The sequence below is a fragment of the Sorex araneus genome, chromosome 6 (assembly GCF_027595985.1).
Source record: "Sorex araneus isolate mSorAra2 chromosome 6, mSorAra2.pri, whole genome shotgun sequence".
In the NCBI taxonomy this organism is placed as follows: domain Eukaryota; kingdom Metazoa; phylum Chordata; class Mammalia; order Eulipotyphla; family Soricidae; genus Sorex; species Sorex araneus.
Window position 1 is genome coordinate 32,508,521 of NC_073307.1, and position 25,069 is coordinate 32,533,589.

Consider the following 25,069-nt stretch of genomic DNA (forward strand, 5'->3'; position numbering starts at 1 on the left):
CTCAAATATGACATCAAAAGAATAAGGTATCAAAGAAAACAGATGTACTGATCTTCAAAACACAAAAAAGCACTACTGAGGTTCCTTTTGGGGAAGTGATCAAAATATCCTAAAATTGATAGTGATAGTAAATATACAATTCTTTGAATACATTAAAATCTATTGAATCGTATGTTTTTAAAAAGATGATTCTAAGATAGATGGGTTGGAGTGATAGCACAGAGGGTAGGATGCTTGCCTTACACGCGGCTGACCCGGGTTCGATTCCTCCGTCCCTCTCAGAGAGCCCGGCAAGATACGAAAGTATCCTGCCCGCACATCAGAGCCTGGCAAGCTACCCGTGGCATATTCGATATGCCAAAAACAGTAACAACAAGTCTCACAATGGAGACAGTACCGATGCCCACTTGAGCAAATAGATGAGCAACGAGATGATAGTGACAGTGATAGATTCTAAGGTGTTGTGATTACATCTTAAACATATAAAAAAGGATGAATATATTCAACACTGATCACCATAAATCTTTGTCTATCTTGAAAACAACCTTCAGCATCACTGCCTACTCCCCCAGTACTTCCTGGAGTAAGTCTGTGTATAGAAATATGGTGCAATAGGTAAGAGACACTACATTATGGAAGACACCGTGCAAAACCGATCTCTCATCTTTACTTACTCTGGGACCTTGGTCAAGATGTTTAGCTTCTCTTTGCATACGGTTCCTTGTCTTTAAAGTGGGGAAAATGATATTACTACCTCATAGACTTATATTCAATAAGCATTACATATTTCTCCTGAGTCTTCTTTGTATGCATTTTTGCAAACAGTAAGACTACCTTGACTCCATATTTTCTAAATGTGACTTCTGGCTATGAAGACATAAGAATATCCATTTAGAGATCCATCTTCTAAAATTATGAATCATCACTAAGGATATTTGACTTGTGATCAATCTCTCTTTCAAAAATATTTTGAAGGATATGAAAGCATCAGTATCAAAATAAAACAGTTTTGTCCTACATATCTTCCTCTAAATAAAAATTTCTACAAACTTTATTAAAAAATTCTACTCATACATATAAATATATGTACACACAATAAGGTTCCAATTGAGAATATAATTTTAAAACAAATTTTTTATTAATTGATTTTATTTAACTGTTTTTTTTGGCCTGTAATTGTAGTGCTGGGGATCAAACGTGTGGCCTAACAGACACAAAGCATATGTTATTCCATTGAGCCACATCTCCAGTCCCATTTATCTAATTTTGATGTAATCCCTGGAGTAAGAGGATGTCACTCTGAATTGGTTCATTACAATTAATATTTTATTTTACTCTTGACGGAAATGATTATAAATACATTAAATTCAATAATTCTAATCCTTAATAGTTTTCCTATTGCATTGACAATTTTTCTTAATAAACATTTAAAATTAGTTTTTATAGGTTAGAATTGATTTGGTGTGTAAAAACAAGAGACCAATTTGCTTATGCACTGATAGATCTCCCAAACCTATATGTCATGAACAAACTACTGTCCTTCTTCCAAGAAGAGGTGCAGCTTCTACCTTGTGGCGGATAGATTCATACTTATAGCATTGCTAATAGTTATGAGATAAAATTTTATTAAAATAAGCTTAAAAGACCTTATTTCAAGTGCTCAGTCTTTTATTATTTGAATAACAACCACATCAATATTTAATTTTTGCTTTATGAAGGGAATATAGTTCTTTTCGGGGGAGTATTCAAACCTGGTGGTATTCAGGAGACCAACATCAGGGACTGAACCCCTGGTGCCTTTTCATACCATATCCCTGCCCCTCTAATCCCTCTAATGCTATTCTTGTGTGTGGGAGTGGGGCAGAAGGTGGGTGGGAGAGGAAGTGTTTTGGACCACACCTAGCAGTGCTCAGGCCTTACTCCTGACTTTGACTTCAGGGATTCTGGTGTTGCTTGGGAGACCATATGTGGTGCTATAACCTACATTACTATCTCTTCATTCCCTTAAAAAAAAACCTATGTATTATAGAGTTATTCATCATTAAGTTTCAGTCTTATAATGTTCTAACTCCAATTCCTTCATCAGTGTCTACCTCCCTCCACCAATGTTCCAGTTTCCTCCAGCCCCCACTGCTTGCCTCTGTTGCAGGTACATTTCCCCTCCCCTCATGTCCTAGTGCTTCCTCCCCTAAGTTATCCTTCCCACCTCCACCCCAGTGTCAAGTTTCCTACTGAAGACCAGTTCTCCTGCTCTTTATTTCCATTGCCTTTGCATGTGTGCTATTCCCTGTGAAGTTTCTTTATATTCCATATATGAGTGAGATCTCTAAAGCTATTCTTAAGATTTTTCTTGACCACTCTGCCCAATATTATCAAAATACTAAGATCTCGCTAAACTTTTCACAATTTACATCTTCTCTCTCTTGTCAGCCTGAATGCTGACAGATGGATTTTACATAAAAGCTCAAGAGAGTACCCAGGAATAAATCAAAACCAAAAATAGTTAAAGACTAAATTTGCCTAGCCATAGTGAAAACTGATGTTGGTTTAAAGGAGACTACCATATTGTCAGGTGTTTTTTGTTTGGTTGTTTTTTTCCCTGTAAAGTTGGCTTGTATTTGTTTCTTGGCAGTAGTAAGGAGCTGTATGGTGTATGGGGTATAAGTTGGTCTGTTTCCATTTCAAGCCCTGGCCACTCACCTGACCATCCAGGGAGGCAGCGGCAATGGCCTGTGGTGGGGTGGCAGCCGTCAGCATGACTGCAGTCACAGCGCTCAGCACAGTTCAGTCCATACGTGCCGTCCTTCATGAAGACAGATGAGGGCATGGAGGATCCCAGGTATGAGACAAAAGATGTCACTGTCAGTCACTGAGACACAGCTCCCTCCTGTCCCAAACCTCTCAGCAACCTACATTACCAACACCTCTTCCATATCCACCTCACCTCCAAGAGTTTTTAAATTATTTGCACCTTAGATTATGTTGAGAATAATGGTTCGAACACTTGAGTGATGAGATTGCTTATATATTGATGTGCATAATGCAAATAAATGTGCATATGCTAATTAATTATAATAACTTAAATTTTTTGTGTGTATTTCAGGCCACACCAAGTGGTGCTCAGAAGCTATTCCTAGATGAGTGCTCAGGGGCCATTTCTGGAAATATTGGGGGGAATCAGTGCTGGGAATCAAACCTGGAACTTGTGCATGCAAAAGGCACTACTCCTTGGAGCTATTTTTCTTATCCTAAGAAAATCTTTCTTTATCTTATTGTAATTCTCAATTCATCAAACCATTTCTATTTTTACTCCTAAATAATTTTGTTGCATGGAAGAGCCTGGCAAGCTCCCCATGACGTATAAGATATGCCAAATACAGTGACAATAACAGGTCACATTCCCCTAACCCTGAAAAGAGTCTCCAATCATTGGGAAAAACGAGTAAGGAGAGGCTGCTAAAATCTCAGGGCTGGGAAGAATGGAGATGTTACTGCCCACTCTAGTATATCGATGAACAGTGACAGTGACAGTGAAATATTTTTATTATATAGGCCAATATTTCCTATAAAACACACTATTGGCTAGTGGAAAGCGAAGACCCTTCTCCGCAGAAAAAAAAAAACTGGGGTACAGTTATCAAGAGGGTAGAACCTAAGAACTACCATACCATACCATAGGAAGTGAGTGGTTCATGGCCTAATCATTTATCATAGAACTTATTCAAATTAAAAAATTTATTTAGGTCCCACTAACATTTGGTAGGGTCCCATGGGGATTTAATCTCTGCTTTGCCACAGTATGAGGCACCACAGCACCAGCTGTTGCTGACTTACTAAAACAATGTGAAATATGAAACACAACAAGATTTTTTCAGGGGCTTTGCTTTTTTCCAGTCAGATTAGGAGTAAAAGGTGATCTTCGAGCCCATCTCAAAGCTCTGATTTTCTTTTTGCTGGACATATGTAACTTTCTCTTAGTTGCTTAGAGGCCATAGAAGAGTGATCCTCTTGGAACATGGATTGTATTTCAACAGAAGGAAGTACAGAGGGGGGAAAAAGAACCCTCTGGAAGGCTCTTCTTGAGGGACCATTTTAGGGAGGGTGGGAGGGGAGGTTGCAGTGTCATCTTACTGATCAGATCATCTCCTAGAGGCAAAAAAGGGACACCACTGAGAGGATACCACCCCTAAACCTCAATGACTCAGGGGAAAGGGATTGTAAGAAAAAGGGACTTCAAAGAGTTGAAAAGAAGGAAGGAAAAGAGCTATTCATTTACTTCTTCAAATATTTTCTATTTTGAAACAACCAAGATAGCAAACAAATAAACTAATAAAACAATACTTGCTTCTTAGGTCAGAAAGATAGTGTAGGGGGAAGTTGCAAGCATGAGATCAATCAAGGTTCATTTCCCAGAACCAAATATAGTCCCCAGTGCCCTGCCCGGGAGTAATCCCCCCAGGTGCTTTGGGAAGAGGAAAAGCAGCAATCTGGTCCATGGATGATGGCATGTCCCACCTGCCCTGTCAGCCCACAGGAGACAGGGGAAGGGCTTTCCAATGGTGTCTTTCTTTAAAGCAGGTCAAAAGAATGTAGTAGGTGTGGACTGAGGGATTATTTAGACTTCAAAGGTACTACAGGAAGAGAAGATAGTTTCCAGACCTTCTTTTCCCACCTCCATCAGCATTCTGTGACATCAGTCACACCCCTTTTTAATTCCTGCCACTTCCTATCCCAAAGCTGAGTGGATTTCTATTATAATGGAAACACAATATTTGCAAAGTTCACAGACATATACTGGGTGTTTGACAAATGCTATTGAGAGGTTGTCAGGAGAGATGGGTGTATAAGACCTGAAAAAATAGAGGGGAGGGTGGGGGCTAGGAAGGCCCTGTAAGAGGGAGGGGAGCCAGGGGAGAGATGAAGGAAAAATTGGAATTGTCACGACACTCACTGCCTACACAATTCCCAGATCTATTCCTTTTCAATTTTAAATCCAGTCTCAAGTGAAGCACCTTTATTTTTCAGTAACTTCAGCCTGAGTTCAAGTACCTATTTTTCAGAGGTTACTGAGGTCACAGAAATTACTGAGGTTAGACTTAAACTCAAAGTCTTAAAATCAGGAAAAAACTGCAAAATAAACTAAACCGGTATCATCAGCAATTCCCAGGTCTTCGTGGTTGTGGGGGCCTGGTTTAGTTATACCTGGCAGGGAAGATCACATTTCTCCCCACGCCATCCAGGTGCACACGTGCAGGTCCCATCCAGTGTGTGGCAGGCTCCTCCGTTGAGGCACTGACATGTCAAGTTACAGCCAAAACCCCAGGTGCCACTGGGACAGCGGATAGAGCAGTCCACACCGTGCCAGCCTGCCACGACAAAAAACACCAGAGATTGTGAGGGACCAAGGCAGCCCCAACTTTCCAGTCATATCTCCCCCAAGAAACATCTAGTCATGTACACCAGCTGCCCCGAGCCCCCTCCTCCTGACCCGTACTGTAAAATCTGGCTCTGCAAGAACCTCCCCACAAATGAACAGAAGCTACAGTAGCTGTGTGTGCTGTGTGAGCCGACAAGGAATCCAATACTGAGAGGCATTATTGGGGGAAAAGACGAGGTAAAGGACATCCTCTACATTCAGGAGTGCATGTCATGAAATACTGAGTTTGGTGCAGGTAGTGAAAGTGAAATAGCACTGCACTGTCATCCCATTGCTCATCGTTTTGTTCAAGTGGGCACCAGTAACATCTCCATTGTGAGACTTGTTGTTACTGTTTTTGTCATACCAAATTATCCATAGGTAGCTTGCCAGGCTTTGCTGTGTGGATGGGATACTCTTGGTAGCTTGCCAGGCTCTCCGAGAGGGACAGAGGAATCGAACCTGGGTCGGCTGCATGCAAGGCAAATGGTCTACCTGCTATGTCATCACTCCAGCCCTAGTGGTTAGGATTCCTGGTTTTCACCAGGCGGCCTGAGTTCGACTCCCTGTGTGGGAACGCCAGACTTTTAAAAAAACTGAATTCCACGGAGGGCCTTGGCAGCAAGACAAAGACCGAAAGTGAAATATGAAATATTTATATGGGAGGGTGGGGAAGGCTTGCATTGGAAAGAACAGGCCCCTTCTGATCCCAGCTACTTGAGCTGTGGACACAGCCTGGCCTCAGGTGAAAATTAGGGGTGGGCTGCACTGCCCCTCATGACTGTAGGGCAGCAACTCAGGAGCACAGACTCATGTCCGTCTGCTGACTAGCACAGCGCAGAGAGTCAGAGACTTCAGGGCACAGCCTCAGAGACTTCATTGCAGACACTCACAGACTTCACAGCAGAGGCTCACAGGCTTGGGGAGCTGGCAGAGACTTCAACCATCTCCTGTGAGCCTTTTCCTTTGATTCAGCACAGCAGGTGAACCCACCTGGATGTGGGGCTTGAGGAGTTGTGGCACCCATGTTTGACGAAGCTGAGTTAACCCTGAGTCCCTTAGATTAGGCAGGGGATCAAGATCAGATCAAGAACTCATTTACCCACTCACCTGCCTTGCAAGTACAAGACCCATCCACAGGTGAGCAAAGAGCCTCATTTTTACAGCCACAGAGAGATGAACAGTTTATCCCATAGCTTCCCAGAGGGCACGGGGTGGAGCACTCTCTTCCCTACAAAGGCACAGAAAGCAAAATACATGCAATTTTATTTATTTATTTATTTATTTATTTTCATCCAGTGAAATAAGGTCAGCACAAACAAACAAAATATATCCGGGAGATGCTAATTATATTCTCTCTCTAATTTTAACATATTGTATATTTTGAAAGTGACTATAATGTCACTACTGTACTCAGAGATTTAAGGGCAGTGCCACTGGGTCTATGTTTAGGAGACAGGATTTAGGATACAGACTCAAAAAAAGCCTGTATCTACATTAGTTTTCCATCATAATAGATACAAACTTTGTCCTTGTTCAGAACAAGCAGATATATAACAACAAGTTGTAACTGAATATTGTTGTCAATAAATAAACATAAAGATCAACTAGACGTTAAATGGCACTGTTGCCTAGACTTCCTTATACAATATGTGCTATGCCTCATAGATGAAACCAAGCCACAGGAGACTCAAAAACAGCAGGATTTCTGTGCTTTCTTTCACTGCAGGTGTTAAATACTGAAATGGGCTGCCCATAGGGACAGGGACTGACTGGAGTCATCTCCTTCAAAAACTAAGACTGAAGACGAAGACAAGTCTGAAGACAAGGCTGATTCAAGAGCTTAAGCAAGAATTGTCACATTGATTAGAAAGCCCTGTAAGGATCCTCTCAGCTCTGAGGCTTTATGATCCACTTGCTCTACACTCTGTGCTCTGGAATAGTCATTAACATTCTTCAGAGGATAATGGTGTCTGAAAAAATGAAGAAAATCAAGAATCACCCATTTTCCTTTAACGCTAAGAATTCTACCAGTTTAAAAGAAAATTATAGAGGCTTGATCAAACTCTCTCTTGATTCATAGGCATTATTATTTATAGTATATATTTTCAAAGGGAATGAAAAACTTTACTGAATACATAGTAAAAGCTAACTTGATATATTATGTACCTCCAAGTTGCATGGAATTAAAAAACAAATTCTGACAATAATACATATCCTATTTAGAAAAGTAATGCCTATGTTGCCTAGAAGACAGAATTATTGCATAGGGAATAATGAAAATATATTATACTTCATGGCATATATTGATTGAATAATTAATTACCAATACTGTACTTCTAGTTTTACCAACTTTCCCAGTCATCCTTCTAAGGTAATCGTATCTGTCTGCTATTACAACTTTCCTCTTTCTTTCTTTTCTTGTTAAAGCTGTGATTTATTTGAGCATACTCATACTTCAGAGATGATCCCATCCATCCTACGTGCTCCACACTATACCTACTGTCACCTCCCAGGTCACTCACTTTGAATCCTGGGGCACAGGTGCACTTTCCAGTCACACTGTCACAGTCAGCCCCATTCTGGCAGCTGCAGATCTGTTGGCAAGCTTCCCCGTAGAATCCAGGAGAGCATGTCTCGTTACAATAGAGTCCCGACCAGCCTGGTTTGCAGGCACACTCTCCAGACATGGGGTGACAGCTGAAAGGGGCAGATGAAAGGAGCAAGTCACTCTCGGCTGAATGTGACACCCAAGGCCTGTGCAAATGTGCCTTCAGTCATGATCACTAAATGTGTGATAATACCATGCACAATGATTTAAACTTCATTCCCAGGCTTGGTATGATTTAGTTAATGGGCCGAAACCTGATTGGTACTATAGAAATGTTGCATGAAATCCGTATCACTCTCTAGCCGGATGACTATTACAACCCTGTTCATTTGTCTGAGACTTGTTTTAAGATTGGTTTATAAAAAAATAAATCAGTTCGCTGAAAGATCTACTAAATCCAAAGATCTAATAGCAAATTAATTGATCAGGGTAATAACCAAGTAGCACCCCAAATAGAGGTTCTGTCATCTTGTTGTCTCTTGGCTCCCCCTACCTGGCAAGGAGCAGCTGTCTCTACCTGAAACAGCAGCTACTCTGAAGCACCAGCTGTTGTTCCAGAGCAAATGGACATATCAGCTGTGCTAAGACACAGTGAGGACGACACAATAGGGCACTCTGTGGCACTCAAAACACATGTGCTTATCCCTGAAGGGAAATCTTATCAAACTTGTTGTAGTCACAATGGGAAGACTGTTTAAAGGGGGCTCTTCCTCACCGATACAGATAAAACCCTCTCTGTCACACTCTGGCCAAGAATAAAATCCACTGTTGCACCCAGACATTTGTTAAGCGACCTCTCATCAGAGTACTATTCATAGGTTTTTCTGCTCTTGGAAAGAAAGATATCCTAGGAAGAAAGAAAACTGGGGATATAATTCTAGTTCTAGCACTACCTGTGTTAACCAATTTATCAAAAGCATGTAATTTCCTCCAGTCAAGAGAGGTCTTAGTCGCATGCAATTATATTATTTCTTTTTTTTCCTTTTTCAGAGTAGAAACTTATCAGTTAGACAAACTATTTAAGTAATTTCCTTTATGTTCAACAGAATGCTTAGGCCTGTCACTACATTACTCAATAAAGAAGGCATCAACAAATACTAAAATATATCTTCACATTTAAAATGAGTAATTATGTAAAAGAGACATCAAGATTTTGAGTCTCTGCTTTACTTATCTGCAAATACCTAGCATTTCTATGCATTGCAAATTTAGTGTCAAAAGCAGAGCTCTTTCAGTCTTCATGCCTCACTCAGGGTCTGCTCCCAAGCATCTCTGTTGGAGCCATTTAATGGGTTGTTGAGAAATCTAAGAGATTTTTTTTTTTTTGTGGAGGGATGTGATCTGATGCATAATTTTAATTTTTATTATTTTTTAATTGAATAACTGTGAGATACACAATTGCAAACTTATTTATGACTGGGTTTCAATATTGTCCTTTCACCAGTGTATTTTCCATCACCAATGTCACAAGTTTTCTCCCTGCCAACCACCCTCCCGCCCCCAGCGGGCATCTTGCAAGGCACTTTTCTTATTTCTTAAGAGTTATTCTTGATAATTTTTTTCTTTTTCTTCACTCCCTATATCCACTTTGTCATTAGAACTAAACTATTATAACTCAAATCTACATCTGAAATCTATCCACGTATTTTTATGTTCATTGTCACTATACTTCTCCAAGCCTAAGTCTTATATCTCCTAAACTCCTAAATAGCCTTTGTCATTTATCCCTGCATCCAGCTACACCTCATCAACTACAAAGCAAGTAATATCCTCTTGTTCTCCTGAAAACTCTTCTGAGCCTTCCTGTGGCACTTGAATAAGATAAAAACCCAATTGTTTCCAATTAGTGACTAAATAATTAGTTGTCTAAACTGAGATATTTTTAAAAATGAAGGACAAGTTACTAATAATTACATTAACAAAGACAGCTGACCTAAAGCAGGTGATGTCTGGAATACCAAGTATATATATCACCCTAAATATAGCTCATATATCCTCATTATCTGGCTAATTATCTGGCATGGCTGCTCACCAACGAGATGGTCAGACTTCTTTGTCAAAACCCTGAATGAATGGTTTGAGGCTCTTCCTGTTCCTGGAGCAAGCAGATATCATTGGGCTACACTAGCACGTGACAGGGATGAATGGAGATGTTACGGGCACCTGCTCGAGCAAATCGAAAATCAACGGGATGACAAGTGATACAAGTGATCTGGCTATTGCCTTCTTTACAATTTCTTCCTTCATTGTTTCTCTATATGCTCAACTGCATTACATTTCTTTTAGTTTGTTAAGTCATAGAGCATTTTCACTGTAAAGGTTTTTGTGTCTAGAATTCCCATTTTGTTCCACATGACTAGAACACTACTTCTATACTCCATCATGCCCTTCTTCTTAGCCTTCCAATCTCAGCTGGGTCTGTTTGTTACATAAGAATTTTCTCACTACATATCCTTACAGTAGGTCTCTCTTTTATTCTCTTCCATAACACTGTTCTTTTGCCTCATCCCACTTATCATAAAAAGTAACTCATGGTACTTTTTCTAATTATTTAATGACTTCCCTCCTAACTAGACTCTGAGTTCCAGGATAACAAGAATGAATTCTGTTTTTCTACCTGTCCCTAGCATATGGTAGGTCTGCATTTAAGAACTTATTATGTGAATAAGTGAAAATTTCACAAGTGATGCACAGTTGGGTCTAAGGATCTTGCTTTTCTAAACTTACCTGCTTTACCCTCATGTCTCTGATTCATCAAGTAACATTCAATTAGACTCTGTATATATACACACACACTGGCAAGATTCTCCCTAAAAGTAGTTTGAACAAAGGTCATAACTTAAAGGTGATCGCCATTAGTTACAGGGTACAATAACTTAGATTACATTTATAATATGTACATGAAGCTTTTCCTAAACTCTGAATGCATGCCAACACCATGTTAAGCTACTCATATGCACTATTTCACTTACTCCTCATAACCACTATAAGTGTTACTATGATCGTGTTTCATAATTGAGAAAACAGAGCCTTGAAAGAATAAGTAATTTATTCAGAGTCTGACACACTAACAAAATCAACCTTTAACTGCTATTTGTTGATTTGTTTTTATACCAAAGAAAAAGGAAGTTTGAAAGTAGCTTACTAGAAGTTCTAGATTGGAAAAAGAGTTTCAAACATTTAGTCTTTGGCTCTGATAACAATTTAAAAAATATTAGCAGGATTAATAGGAGACTATTGCACACATACATACACACAAATATGCATGAACGCACAGGGGCAAAGTATTATTTACTTCAGGAAGGCTCTACATTTGAGAAAAGCAAAAGAAATATTTCATGTGCTAGATTTGTTACAGTGGTTTACCTTATTTTTAATGTACCATTGAAAAAGACATTTTTAGTAGAAACTATTACCTTAGATTAGAAAGTAGAATATGTTTATGGTAGAGACATGAATGTTAAACAAAACACACAATCTGGGATAGAGAACTGAACTAAGCTAGAGACAGAAATTGATATTCAATGCCCCCCAGTGAGTATTAGTGCAGCACACTGGTTCTCAGATTGATTGACACCAAAATTAGTAATCTGCAATTTGTAATTAGATGTAGGAAGCCAAAGCACTTTGGAGGCATTTGATGGGTTCTCATGCAGGCAGCTTAATTGGTAATGAGATTTACGTGTTGATGTTAGAGCAGCAGTCTGGAGGTTGAAGGGTAATATACTCCTACCTATTTTCTTTCTACAGGAGAGATTGCTTTGTGTGTATAAAAATAGAATTATACACATATAGGAACGTCTATTCTTTTATGCAAACGTATAACTAGATACAAATAAGCCAGTTAATTCTTCCATTTAACAGTGAAATCGAGTCCAAGACATTATTGACCAAATCAAGCCATTGAACTTTCTTTTATGTATTTCCTTAGATGTTATTAATGCTCACATGTAATGACAATTTGGTGGAATTTGCAAATAAGCACATTCTGATTGTCCAAAAGCTATTAAATGTCCTTATTAATAAGAACTAATATACATATCCCATGTGAAGTCTTTCTAATCTCAAAAATTGTTTTCCTGTTCAGAATCATTTCTACCTAGTTATTTTTCAGTTGCAAATTTAAGATGAGAGTGAATGTCTTCATTCATGTTCCATAGTAGTGCTAGAATTTAAAATAATTTTACTTAAATATATACTTAAAATTCATTTCACCCTATGATAGGCAGGGGAAAAATGACTAGAAAAGTCTTTTCAACTCTTCAAGAGGTGGAATCTAGACTTGATTGTTTGATCTGCTTTGTTGAAAGGGATATTAGCAAATATGAAAAATCAAAGGTTTAAAAAATGTTTACAAGTTGGGTCATGTTCAATCCCTAGATACTTTTGGAATTAAATTACCATGCGAAAAAATCTTAAGTTAAACTGCTGGATGCTGGACACTTATAGCCGAGTCATTCCCATCACCCAGTAAAATGAGTAAATAAGGAATTTCAGTATCACCTCAGTATAGGAAGACCAACAAAAATCTACCAAGTCAAACCCAGACCAAACTGTCAAGCAAAAAATTATCAGCTAATAAATTTATGTTTTATACACCAAGTTTGGGATAGTATTTTTTTAATGCAGCAAATGTTAGCAGATATAAATTTTTGCCAAATAGATGAATGCAATGTTTGAGGGCCACAACAAGTCTCACAATGGAGACATTACTGGTGCCCACTTGAGCAAATCAATGAGCAATGGGATGGCATTGATACAGTCATACAGTGATATGAGTGCAATATATGTATTGCAAATATATACAAAATATATATATTTATATACATATAAATATATTCAAAGTACTCAGAATTTACCTAAAGATAATATAATTGTTTGCATTTCTAGTTATCTACTTAATTATAATGAAAGACTTAAAAGACTTAAGACAACTATAGATCATTAATCATGCAATATCGAGCTCCATTTTTGGGGGGTTAATTGGTGAAATAAACAAGATAGATTTCTAATTAATTTCAAGATTTTATGCCTTTTAGTTCAAAATGTTTTTATGAATTTTACATGGCAGTTCAATATTAATAAGAACCAGATATATGGTCTCAACTATGAAATCAATAAGCAAAACTATATAGAAAAAAATTAATTTTTTAAAAATAGAAATTTATAAACAATATTTTAAAAAATCCAGTATTTAGAAACATAGCATTCTTTTCATTTAAATGGTTGTCAAATAATTTTATGTACTTTTTGGTAAAAAGCATGCAAGCTTAGGTTGAAGTGACCTAAGTTATAAGCATCATAGAGTTATTTTGAAATTACTACCATTTGTGTATTGCCAATACCAACATGGCATAGCCAATTCTAATAAAAACAGCATCCTCTCTGTTCTTCCACTTCTTTGATACCAGAAGTATTTTGTATAAAATTAATGATTGACTATGACAATACTAAACAACAATATCATTAAGAGGTTTGTAGTACATTTCTCTTCGGCATCCAGTGATCACTACATGAGACTTACATTTTGCTGGGACAAGTCTCAATAGTAGGAAAGGCAGCCAAACTCATGATTTTCCCCTATTTTTTGCCAGCTCTCTAAATATTGGAGTTACAAAAGCAAATTTTAATGAGAGCTGTTCCTGAGTCAGAAGTAAGTCCTGAGCACCACCAAGTGTGGTCCACGACTCCATATCTCCCAAAGGAATGTGTTTCTTTGATGAATGCCACGAAAATGGATTCAAATACACATACACAGTGACTGTTCAATTTTTTTGTTCCTCACAATGGTTTAAAGAAGACACTAACCACAAGCTTCTGTTTGCATGTGACTTGGTGCATTGGACATTTGATAGGCCTGAGTGATCTTTCAGAAGCATGAGTAAGGTTATAGCTGTGCTAAATACAAGTAAAAACAATCCCAGTAACAACTGAATTGCTATACAATGCATGGCATTTTTTTCAAACTCTACTTTTCTAGTACTCTGCAAATGAGGCTAAGAATTCCATGTGATATGTTTCTAGTCTTTGGGGGAGAAAGAGGAAGTAAGGGGGATGGAAAGATGCTTTTAGGGGCAGACAAAGGACAGTAGGGTGGGTGGGGTTATGGTTTCCTGTTCTTAAATTCTCCAAGAGATGTTTTTAAGCTAAAAGACCCTAGTGTGCTCTATGTCAGAGTAATCAATTCTGAAAACTATTTCACATGTGACAGCCACATGTGAAGTACTTTCACAAAACTTCCTCTCTCCACAGATGTGCTGTCAAATAAAAATTGTTGCAAGGACAATCATTCTGTATTTTCATGTAAGACACTGGGCTTAACCCTCACCTCTCATTGCATCTTTGCTTCTAAGGGAATACCACAGGATTCTCATAGGAGATGTTCTACTAACTTTGGCAAATTAATTTTTTTGCCAGTGACCATTAGCAGAAGAGAATTCAAAGCCTACCCGCAGTCACCTAACAACGGTTAGTTTCTCAGTTTGGACCATCACCCTCTAAGTATGTGTGATTCTGTCTATGATGACACAGGCTTGGGGGTGGGAAATCTCTGCCAATCCTTCTTTTTATGAACGCACACTAAGGTAAAACTTTACTAGGATGCACTGGCCTTCAACTCTGATTGGTTTTCATTTTTTTTGTTTGGGGGCCACACCTGACTATGCTGGGGTTACTCTTGGTTCAGTGCTTGGGGGGCCATGCAGGGCCTGATATTAAACCCAGGACCTTAAGTGAACTGCCACTGAGGCAAGACCCTGGTTCTCACCTCTGAGTGTTGTCCAGGTGGCAAGGACACCTTTTGTCACATTTGATGCCGTAAAGCCCTTCTGGACACAGTCTCGCCTCACAGCGCTCACCCGCAAAGCCCGCCTCACAGAGACACGCGCCGCTCACGTGGTAGCATTTCCCGCCATTGACACAGCGGCAGGTCTCTGCACAGCGAGCTCCGTACGTGCCGACAGGACACTCATCCTGGCACCTACGAAGAGACCCAGAATGAAGATAGTTATTAGCAAATAAACTTATATGTTCCCATAGATATACAGTCAATTCAGATAGACTTTGTCATGTACAAAAAATACAACTGCATTTTGAATTTTACCTTTATTTAGTGACCGTCCCTTTTCAGGTATGAAAAGCAGGATGATGAATTACCCAGTCTATAGAGAGCAACAGCAATACAATCTGATCCAAGGAATAACAAAACTTAAAGTGAAATAAGATTATCAGTTTGGGGCAGAAAGCATATTTTTTTAATAAATTTATTTATTTTTAATTAATGAATCACCATGAGGGTACAGTTACGGATTTATACACATCTGTGCTTATGCTTCCCCCATACAAAGTTCGGGAACCCATCCCTTCACCAGTGCCCATATTCCACCACCAGTAAACTCAGCATCCCTCCCATCCTCCCCAATCCCATCTCCCCCCCACCCCACCCTGCCACTGTGGCAAGGCATTCCCTTCTGTTCTCTCCCTCTAATTAGCTATTGTGGTTTGCAATAAAGGTGTTGAGTGGCCACTGTGCTCAGTCTCTAGCCCTCATTCAGCCCGCAACTCCCTTCTCCCACATGGCCTTCGACTACATTATAGTTGGTGATCCCTTCTCTGAGTTGCCCTTTCCCCACAATGTGAGGCCAGCCTCCTAGCCATGGAGTCAACCTCCTGGTAGTTGTTTCTACAGTTCTTGGGTGTTAGTCTCCCACTCTGTTATTCTATATGCCATAGATGAGTGCAATCTTTCTATGTCTGTCTCTCTCTCTTTCTGACTCATTTCACTTAGCATGAAACTTTTCATGCCGATCCACTTAAGTACAAAATTCATGACCTCCTTTTTTTCTAACAGCTGCATAGTATTCCATTGTATAGATGTACCAAAGTTTCCTCAACCAGTCATCCATTCTAGGGCATTCGGGTTTTTTCCAGATTCTGGCTATTGTAAACAGTGCTGCGATGAACATACATGTGCAGATGCCATTTCGATTATACTTTTTTGCCTCTCTGGGATATATTCCCAGCAGTGGTATTGCTGGGTCAAATGGGAGCTCAATTTCTAATTTTTGAGAGTCGTCCATATTGTTTTCCAGAAGGGCTGAACCAGTCGGCATTCCCACCAGCAGTGTAGAAGGGTCCCTTTCTCGCCACATCCTCTCCAACAGCGGTTGCTTTTGTTCTTTTGGATGTGCGCTACTCTCTGTGGTGTGAGGTGGTATCTTGTGGTTGTTTTGATCTGCATCTCTCTGATGATTAGTGATGTAGAGCACTTTTTCATGTGCCTTTTGGCCATTCGTATTTCTTCTTTGGTAAAGTTTCTGTTCATTTCTTCGCCCCATTTTTTGATGGGGTTGGATGTTTTCTTCTTGTAGAGTTCAACCAGTGCTTTATATACCATTGATATCAACCCCTTATCTGATGGGTATTGTGTAAATATCCTTTCCCATTCTGTAGATAGTCTTTGGATTCTGGTCACTGTATCTTTTGCGGTGCAAAAGCTTTTTAGTTTAATGTAGTCCCATTTGTTGATCTCTGTTTTTACTAGATTGCTTAGTTCTTTGTCACCTTTGAAGATACCTTTATCTTCAATATCGTGGAGGGTTTTGCCGACCTTGTCTTCAATGTACCTTATGGTTTGTGGTCGAATGTTGAGGTCTTTAATCCATTTTGATCTGACTTTTGTGCATGGTGTCAGGTCAAGGTCTAAGCCCATTTTTTTGCATGTGGTTGTCCAGTTGTGCCAGCACCATTTGTTAAAGAGGCTTTCCTTGCTCCACTTCACATCTCTTGCTCCCTTATCAAAGATTAGATGATCATACATTTGGGGTTGTGTGTAAGGGTATTCCACCCTGTTCCATTGGTCTACGGCTCTGCCTTTGTTCCAGTACCATGCTGTTTTAATTGTTACTGCTTTGTAGTAAAGATTGAGGTTGGGGAGGGTGATACCTCCCATCGTCTTTTTCCCAAGAATTGTTTTAGCTATCCTTGGACGTCTGTTGTTCCATATGAATTTTAGGATTGCTCGATCCATTTCTTTGAAGAATGTCATGGGTATACTTATAGGGATCGCGTTGAATCTGTATAATGCTTTGGGGAGTATTGCCATTTTGACAACATTGATTCTCCCTATCCACGAGCAGGGTATATGTTTCTATTTCCTCATGTCCTCTTTGATTTCATGGAGTAGCGTTTTGTAGTTTTCTTTGTAGAGGTCTTTTACTTCCTTGGTTAAGCTGATTCCGAGGTACTTGATTTTCTGGGGCACGATTGTGAATGGGATTGCTTTTTTTATGTCCCTTTTCTCTGCCTCATTGTTTGCATATATGAAGGCCATGGATTTTTGGGTATTGATTTTGTAGCCTTCAACTTTACTGTATAAGTCTATTGAGAAAGCATATTTTGTATCTTGTGTTTGCTAAAGGGGAGTGTGTGTGTGTGTGTTTGCACGTGCATATGTGCGTGTGTGTGTGTGTGTGTGTGTGTGTGAAAGAGATTTTGGTAGAAAACAAAAAAAAAGGAGAAAAATTTTCTAAAATGTTAGTCCTAGTCTACAACTAGTTTATTAAAAAGTATAATTATCTTGTTTCTAGGGGAAAAAAACTAGTAGTAAATTTGAAACTAAAATTTAACTCTCTTGGCTGTCATGGAGACATTAATTTTTAATTCCAGCAATGTGTCTGCTCTTTCCAATGGTAATTATGATTTTATTGCTTTTATTTAAAAAGTCATGGGACTAATACACTTGTTAGATTTGGGGAAGTCTGAGCTATTAGAATTTGGTGACCTCAGTTCCAATTTGAGAAATTCCTGACAGTAGGTTGAAGGAAATCTTGGGGTTCGCTAGTACAAATTTTATATGAAATGGGGTAGTATCCTCTGTTTGGAAGAGTAGATAAACGGAAAGGGAAAATATCAGGCCTCAAAACTTACTTACTGTCATTGAAAAATGACCTTACAGCCAAGTCCTAGAGGAAGGATAGGCTTTGAGTGAGATGGAGCAGGTGGGAAGCTGAGTTGCTGGAGGGAATCACAATAAAGAAGAAAATATTATCGATACTCCACAGAAAGCATGACTGGTTGTTTGGCGAGCCAAGCATTTATTTATTTGTTTATGTAACCAGTCAAAGAGATTGATGGAGCTCTCTTCAGCACAAGGAGTGCATTATGCCGAAGAGACAGTCTCATTTTTGCTGAGTGCTTGCCACAAGGTGGGGAAGACTTTGAGAGTCTTGGTAGCCACTTTCCCTGTGGCTCCCAGTTCATGCCAGAGTCAACAATATAGGTCAGTATTCCATTTTTCATGTTAGTGTAATGCAAGCTGCAAGTTACCTAATAATGTATACAAAGCATATGTAAAAGCAACAGCAGAGACTGAAAAGTAAAGATTTCCATAAAGTTTTGCTTATTTTTAATGACAGGGTGTGTTAGCAACAATACCAGGGCTAGGCAGGATTCTGTTTAAGTGCAGAGGATAAATAAACATTTTGATTTTTTTTTTCTGGCTAACTCTGACTCTAGCATATGTTTAATGCTATGGAGTGTTGGGTAACCCTGGGACAATAGATCTCTTTCAAATTTTGTTTCATATACTCTATAAACATCTTTAGGTGAATTTACTAGTTTGCAATATCCAGATGAATTGTTCAACAAAGCATTAGAAAAACCCTGAAGTATTTTATCTAACATTTAGCATGAAATCAGATTAATGCTCTATGTTTACACATGCATTTACATATTTTTTAGACTAGAGTGATTTTACATGTGTAAGAAGCTTTTGAAAGCCATGCCACCTAGTTTATTTCTTAATGATGTAAACTTTAGAAGAAAAAAGCAAAAGAGAGCCAGAGAGATAATATAGCAGGTGCGGGGATGCAGCGATAGTACAGCAGGTAGGACGTTTGCCTTGCACGGGGCCGACCTGGGTTTGATTCTCAGCATCCCATATGGTCCCCCCCAAGCACTGCCAGGAGTAATTCTTGAGTGCAAAGTCAGGAGTAACCCCTGAGCATCACTGGGTGTTACCCATAAAGCAGGTAGGGGGCTTGACTTGCATGACGCAGGTTCTATCTCTGACACCACTGAGATCCACCAGGAGTGATCCTGGACTACAAAGCCAGTAATAAACCTTGAGCACGACTGGCTGTGGCCCCCAAAATAGAAGAAGGAAGAGGAAGAGGAAGAGGAGGAGGAGGAGGAGGAGCCAAGGGTATGATAATTAGTTTCACAAAGCTAAAGATCTGCAAACTGTCCAGATGATCTTGAAAGTCTACTAAAAAGAAAAAAAGATAAACAAGGTAAAATCATATTGATTCTCCCTTTGCATGGATTTGTAAACAAATCCAAATGTTAAGCTCTTATGTCTGTAATTTTAATTTAGTAAGAAAATAAAAGTAAACAAACAAAAACAAAGCAGAAACAAAAAACAAACAAAAAACCTACTTCCAAAGAAGGCAAGCAGGGCAGAGATGAAAGGCCCGAAAAACTGCTAATAAATCACAGGGAGCCATGTTTCTATTTGATCCTATCCTGACAGAGGCATCCTTTTATCTGGGAGAAAAAATTTTACAATAGCTGATATTCATATTTACCTTCTCAAGCTACAATAAAATATGCAACAGCTTTTATTAGAAATGACAAAAATGTCATTTTAAACTTACTTACTAAAAATTGTTATTATGGGGGCTGGAGTGATAGCACAGCGGGTAGGATGTTTACCTTGCACTCGGCCAACCCAGGTTCTATTCCCAGCATCCCATATGGTCCCCTGAGCATAGGGGTAATTCCTAAGTGCAGAGCCAGGAGTGAACCCTATGCATTGCCGGGTATGACCCAAAAAGCAAAAAAGCAAAAAAAAATTGTCATTATGAAAAACTTGATTCATATTCCCTTTTCATCATTGTTTATTAGTGAGAGAATCCTATTAATAAGTTACAGCTATTTCAATATACCAAGCCCAAATGGTAGGATATATTTCTAGAAATAGATTTCCTCAGTCTTGGAAAAAATGCAAGCATGAAGTAACTTAAGTGTTTCCCATTGGCTGAATTTAAAGTCTATGTCAAACAGTCATCTTTTTTTCAACCCTTATTAAGAAAAAATAAAAAGAAGCATTTTCCAATGATCATTACACCCTTACTGCAGACTTTGTGGTCCCAAATGTAATAAATAAGTTATCTTAGACAGCAATAAAAGAGGATACAAATTTTCCTAGGAAGATGTCAGAGATGTGGATAAAGGTAGAGCGATAAATATTGACCAAAGTGGTAAAATGGAAGTTTATAGTTTCCTTATTTTATCTTAAAGATTTTGAGTAATGTCCTGGAATTTTGGAAAATAAATATTAAATAGAGATAAATTAATAAAACATGGCACCAATTCCCAAATCACTAAGGGTTACAGGTTGATTTTAACATTTAAATTAACTTGCATCTTGTCGTGAACTGAATGGAAAAGAAAGTGAGTTGACTGTATGGGGTGGCTGCTTCCCCTTGGTCTCTTGTATTTCTGAGCAAGTCCCTCCTTAGAGTGACTGGAATAATTGGGCCAAACCAGAACTGAGTGTGAAAAACTCACTTCTCATTAAACTTGGGGCTGATGGGTCAGCTGCCTGCCTTCCGAAACATCTGGAACTGCTACTCTGGGGGAAATATAAAAAGTGTTGGTCAAGGGCCAACTTTTTCACAGTCCTGGATATAGGAGAGTTCCTCCATTAAAGACCAATGTTGTATCTCCTGATTCCTTCCATAATTTCCATTGACGTTCTTTTCCCCCATGTTACTTTTTACTTTCAGGGTGAAGAAAAAGAACACAGATGTTCAGGACAGTATCAGGGTCCACCTTCACAGAGTCCCTTACTGAGTCACACATCTCTCCATCCAGCAAATACTTGAGGACTGAGGCTGTGCATGAATGAAAATAGGCTAAGCCACCAAAGCCCCAGAGAGCTGTTGCAGACACCCCATTGACATGAATAACACCCTTTTAACCCCTTCAGAGGAATTCTTGGTGGATTTCTTCACTGACTGAGCTGTGCCCCATTGCATTTCCTCACCACAATGTCCTCAAGCCACAGATTGAGCTGCTTTGTCTGCCTACAGATGCCTGTTTTGTGTTTTTCTGTTTGCCTTCTATTTGGGAAGGCTGTTCCCACATCCTGAGGGGGCCTTACTGGCAGCTGCTTGTGGTGGTACCTGTTGCTCCTGGCAGTGGCACTCTGGCCTAACCTCCCCGATCAAGTTACGCTGACTTCTCAAAACAGGGGAAGTGGCAAGTGAAGACCCCAGGCCTTCCAGTCTGCTGTCCTAATGCTCTCCTGCCACAAATTGCCCCAAACCACTCACACTTTCCTCTCATCTTGACAATGTAGTGTGTGCGCGTGTGTGTGTGTGTCTCTGTGTATGTCTATGTGTATGTGTGTCAGTGTGTGTGACTGTGTGTGTGTGTGTGAGATAATTCTAGAACTCAATGAGGAAAACATAACTAAAAACAGGAATGGCGTCATCAGCTCATCAGAAAAACAATAAGGAACAATAAGTCAAGAATCAAATTTCCCCTTCACTTTCCTTCTTCTTTTTTGGCTCTCTGCCTTCCTTGTCTGAAATTTAAAATCCACCTGAAAATGAGCTACTAATATTCTCTTTCCCTGTATTCAAATAAGTACAAAGTTGCCTTGCCTGTTCATTGTTTTTGGAAGTTGTCACATGTATAAGAACCATGTGCTCATGTCAATAATTTATGACATCAAAAATGTAAAGGAAAGATACTAAAGTGTTAACAAATAAAGTATCTTTTGTGAATAGATACTTTTGTTAATATAAAAGTATACATTTAGTATTAATTAGTATTAATAAGTCTTTAATATACTAAGAAAATTAAATATATTATTAATAAAAGTTGCTCATAAAAATAGAAACTAAAAATTGATTTAAGGGGCAAGAGCAGTGGGAAGGGCACTTGCCTTGCACACAGTCAGCCTGGGTTCTAGCCCCAGCAGCCCATATGATCTCTCCAGGAGTGACCTCTGAGTCAGGAGTAAGCTCTGAGAACAGCCAGGCACGGCCTTGAAACATGCACACATATCTGTATATATAGGTTTATATATAATATATAAACTTGAACCTGGTTCATCTGAGTTTCATGGGTGGTTCAACTCATTCATATCATTGCAGCTTCGGAATTGAAAGATTCTTGTTTCTCATGTCTCATCTGTCCTAGCTCACTGTGCTCCTTCGTCCTGACTTGACAGTCGTGTTTATTTTAGTTGATCTTGTTTCATTTCCTCCATCCCTCTTGGAGAGCCCAACAAGCTACCGAGAGTATCCCGCCTGCACGGCAGAGCCTGGCAAGCTCTCTGTGGTGTATATAATATGCCAAAAACAGTAACAACAAGTCTCACAATGGAGACATTACCTGCTTGAGCAAATTGATGAACAACGGGATGACAGTGCTACAGTGCTAATATATAAACATGTACATATATTTATATAGTATAAATGTATATATAAATATAATATTTATTTACATCTTATATAAATATATTTATATAATATACATTATATTTATATAAACATAAATATATATACATTTATATATTATATAAAACCAATGGCTGGAGCAATAGCACAGTGGGTAGGGCATTTGCCTTGCACATGGCCAACCCAGGTTTGATTCCTCCGCCCCTCTCAGAGAGCCCAGCAAGCTACCGAGAGTATCTCGCCTGCATGGCCGAGCCTGGCAAACTCCCTGTGGTATATTCAATATGCCGAAAACAGTAACAACAAGTCTCACAATGGAGATGTTAGTATTGTCCACTCGAACAAATCAATGAGCAATGGGATGACAGTCACAGTGATAAAACCAATATCTATACACATATAAAACAATATCATGCTTTTTTCGGCTGTTGCACAAGCATGATCCTGGAGGCCAATTGAACTACTTTGGACACTAGCAGGTTGCAGACAGGCCTCTGGACTGTGAGCTGAGCTGCTGCCTCATGAGGCGCCACAGCATAGCGATCACCGATTTCTGACCACAAAATGGAGGTACCAGCCCGGCTGCTGTGGGATGCGCAAGAGTTCCCGGGGGGGGGGGGGGGGCGGGCAGGGAGTACCGGCCGGCCTTCTGCCGATATTTAAGCGCACTGGCCACACGTGTCTGGCCTTTCAGCTGCTGCACGAACATGATCCTGGAGGCCAACTGAACTACTTTGGACACTAGCAGCTCGCAGACAGGCCTCTGGACTGTGAACTGAGCCGCTGCCCCATGCAGCGCCAGCGGGGAAGGGGTTCTCTCTCCAGGCTTTTCCATCTTATGAGCACCACAAAAGGGAAGTAGAAGCTTGCAGGGATGCAATTTCTGGCAGAATTTTCCCTTGACTTTATACAGAAATCCAAAACTGCGCGGTCAGCAATGTGAAACAGTTCCTTTTTAGCAGGTCTGACTTTGGGGGGAAACTCCAAACAATTGCAGTGAGATTTTTGTTGAAATATTGAAGGTAATCAAAGTAGCAGCCATTTCTTTAGACTGTGAACTAAGCCATAGCCCCACGCCGGCCGAGGAGAGGAAATATCCCTCTTCCCCGGTTGTTTCCCATTTTCGGGGAAAAACGCGGTGTGGTGTCCACTATATTATGAGGTCTATCAAGCAGATACGAACTGGGCAGTGAAGGAAGGGGGAAGAGAAAAAAAAAAGGAAAAAGAAAAAAAAAGAGTTATGTACTTGGAGCAGTGGGACTTCATATCTCTTCATTCTAAGCAATGGAAAACTAATTATCAGATGCTTCCTTGGTAGTAAGTCTGTCCTTTTTTGGGGGAAACTCCAACAACAATAGTGAGTTTTGTGTTGAAATATGGAATGTAATCAAGGTAAAGAGAAAATGAAGTGAAATTCATCAGTTACGCAGGTAGGGGTGGGGGGCGGGGGTGGGAGGTATACTGGGGTTTTTGGTGGTGGAATATGGGCACTGGTGAAGGGATGGGTATTTGAGTATTGTATAACTGAGACATAAGCCTGAGAACTTTGTCACTTTCCACATGGTGATTCAACAAAATAAAACACACACACACACACACACACACACAAAACAATATCACTGTCACTGTCATCCTGTTGCTCATCGATTTGCTCGAGCGGGCACCAGTAATATCTCCATTGTGAGACTTGTTTGTTACTATTTTTGGCATATGAATACGCCACGGGTAGCTTGCCAGGCTCTGCTGTGCGGGCGAGATACTCTCAGTAGCTTGCCAAGCTCTTCGAGAGGGGCGGAGGAATGGAACCCGGGTCAGCTGCATGCCAGGCAAATGACCTACCACTGTGCTTTCGCCCCAGCCCATAAAACAATATATACACACATATTGGTTTATATAATTTAGTAGCACTCTCGTCCCACTGTTCATCGATTTGCTCGAGCGGGCACCAGTAACATCTCCATTGTGAGACTTGTTAATATTTTTGGCATATTGAATATGCCACAGGAAGCTTGCCAGGCTCTGCTGTACAGGCAGGATACTCTCGGTAGTTTGGGATACTATCTTAGCTTTAGCTGACAAGATTATCATATAAACTACCTTTACTGTTTACCAAAAACAACAAATGTAATTAACAAGTTTGACAGTGTAAGTAAACTAAGTAACTGAGAGTAACTAAGTAAAAATATTAATGAACAAAACCAGATGCTTCCTTGTAAAATACCCAGTTAGAAACTGAAATAAAATTTTATATAAAAAGACACCTTCACAATAAATTTAGAAAAAAATGCATATGTAAGTGGGGGAAAGTACAATACGGTATTGTATTAAAAGTGATCAAAATAAACCATAATTTTAGAAAAAAATAACTAAGGAAGCAGGATGAATTTTTATGTATAAAGACATCCCTAAAGTAATAATAGTATTTTTATAATGGTTATTAAGAGTAATAATCACTAGTATTCATACAAATCACTCAACTGTAATAATCAATATATGTACGTTTTACCATTATTCTAAATGTATTCATGTAGTAACTCATTTAATTCTGTAACAGCTGGAGAGGAAGGTCCA

The 25,069-nt window shown here is 39.4% G+C and overlaps 1 protein-coding gene across 2 annotated transcripts in view; it reads right to left on the reverse strand.

Moving 5' to 3' along the window:
- MEGF10 (multiple EGF like domains 10) overlaps positions 1–25,069 on the reverse strand; it is a 173,427-nt gene that overhangs the window by 39,341 nt on the left and 109,017 nt on the right. For both annotated transcript variants that reach the window (XM_055142522.1, XM_055142521.1), the window contains exons 9-13: positions 14,794–15,006; positions 7,942–8,116; positions 6,527–6,647; positions 5,203–5,366; positions 2,701–2,803 (exon numbers count right to left, since the gene is read on the reverse strand). In XM_055142522.1, the coding sequence (XP_054998497.1) occupies positions 2,701–2,803; positions 5,203–5,366; positions 6,527–6,647; positions 7,942–8,116; positions 14,794–15,006 (776 nt within the window). The remainder of the gene's footprint in view (positions 1–2,700; positions 2,804–5,202; positions 5,367–6,526; positions 6,648–7,941; positions 8,117–14,793; positions 15,007–25,069) is intronic.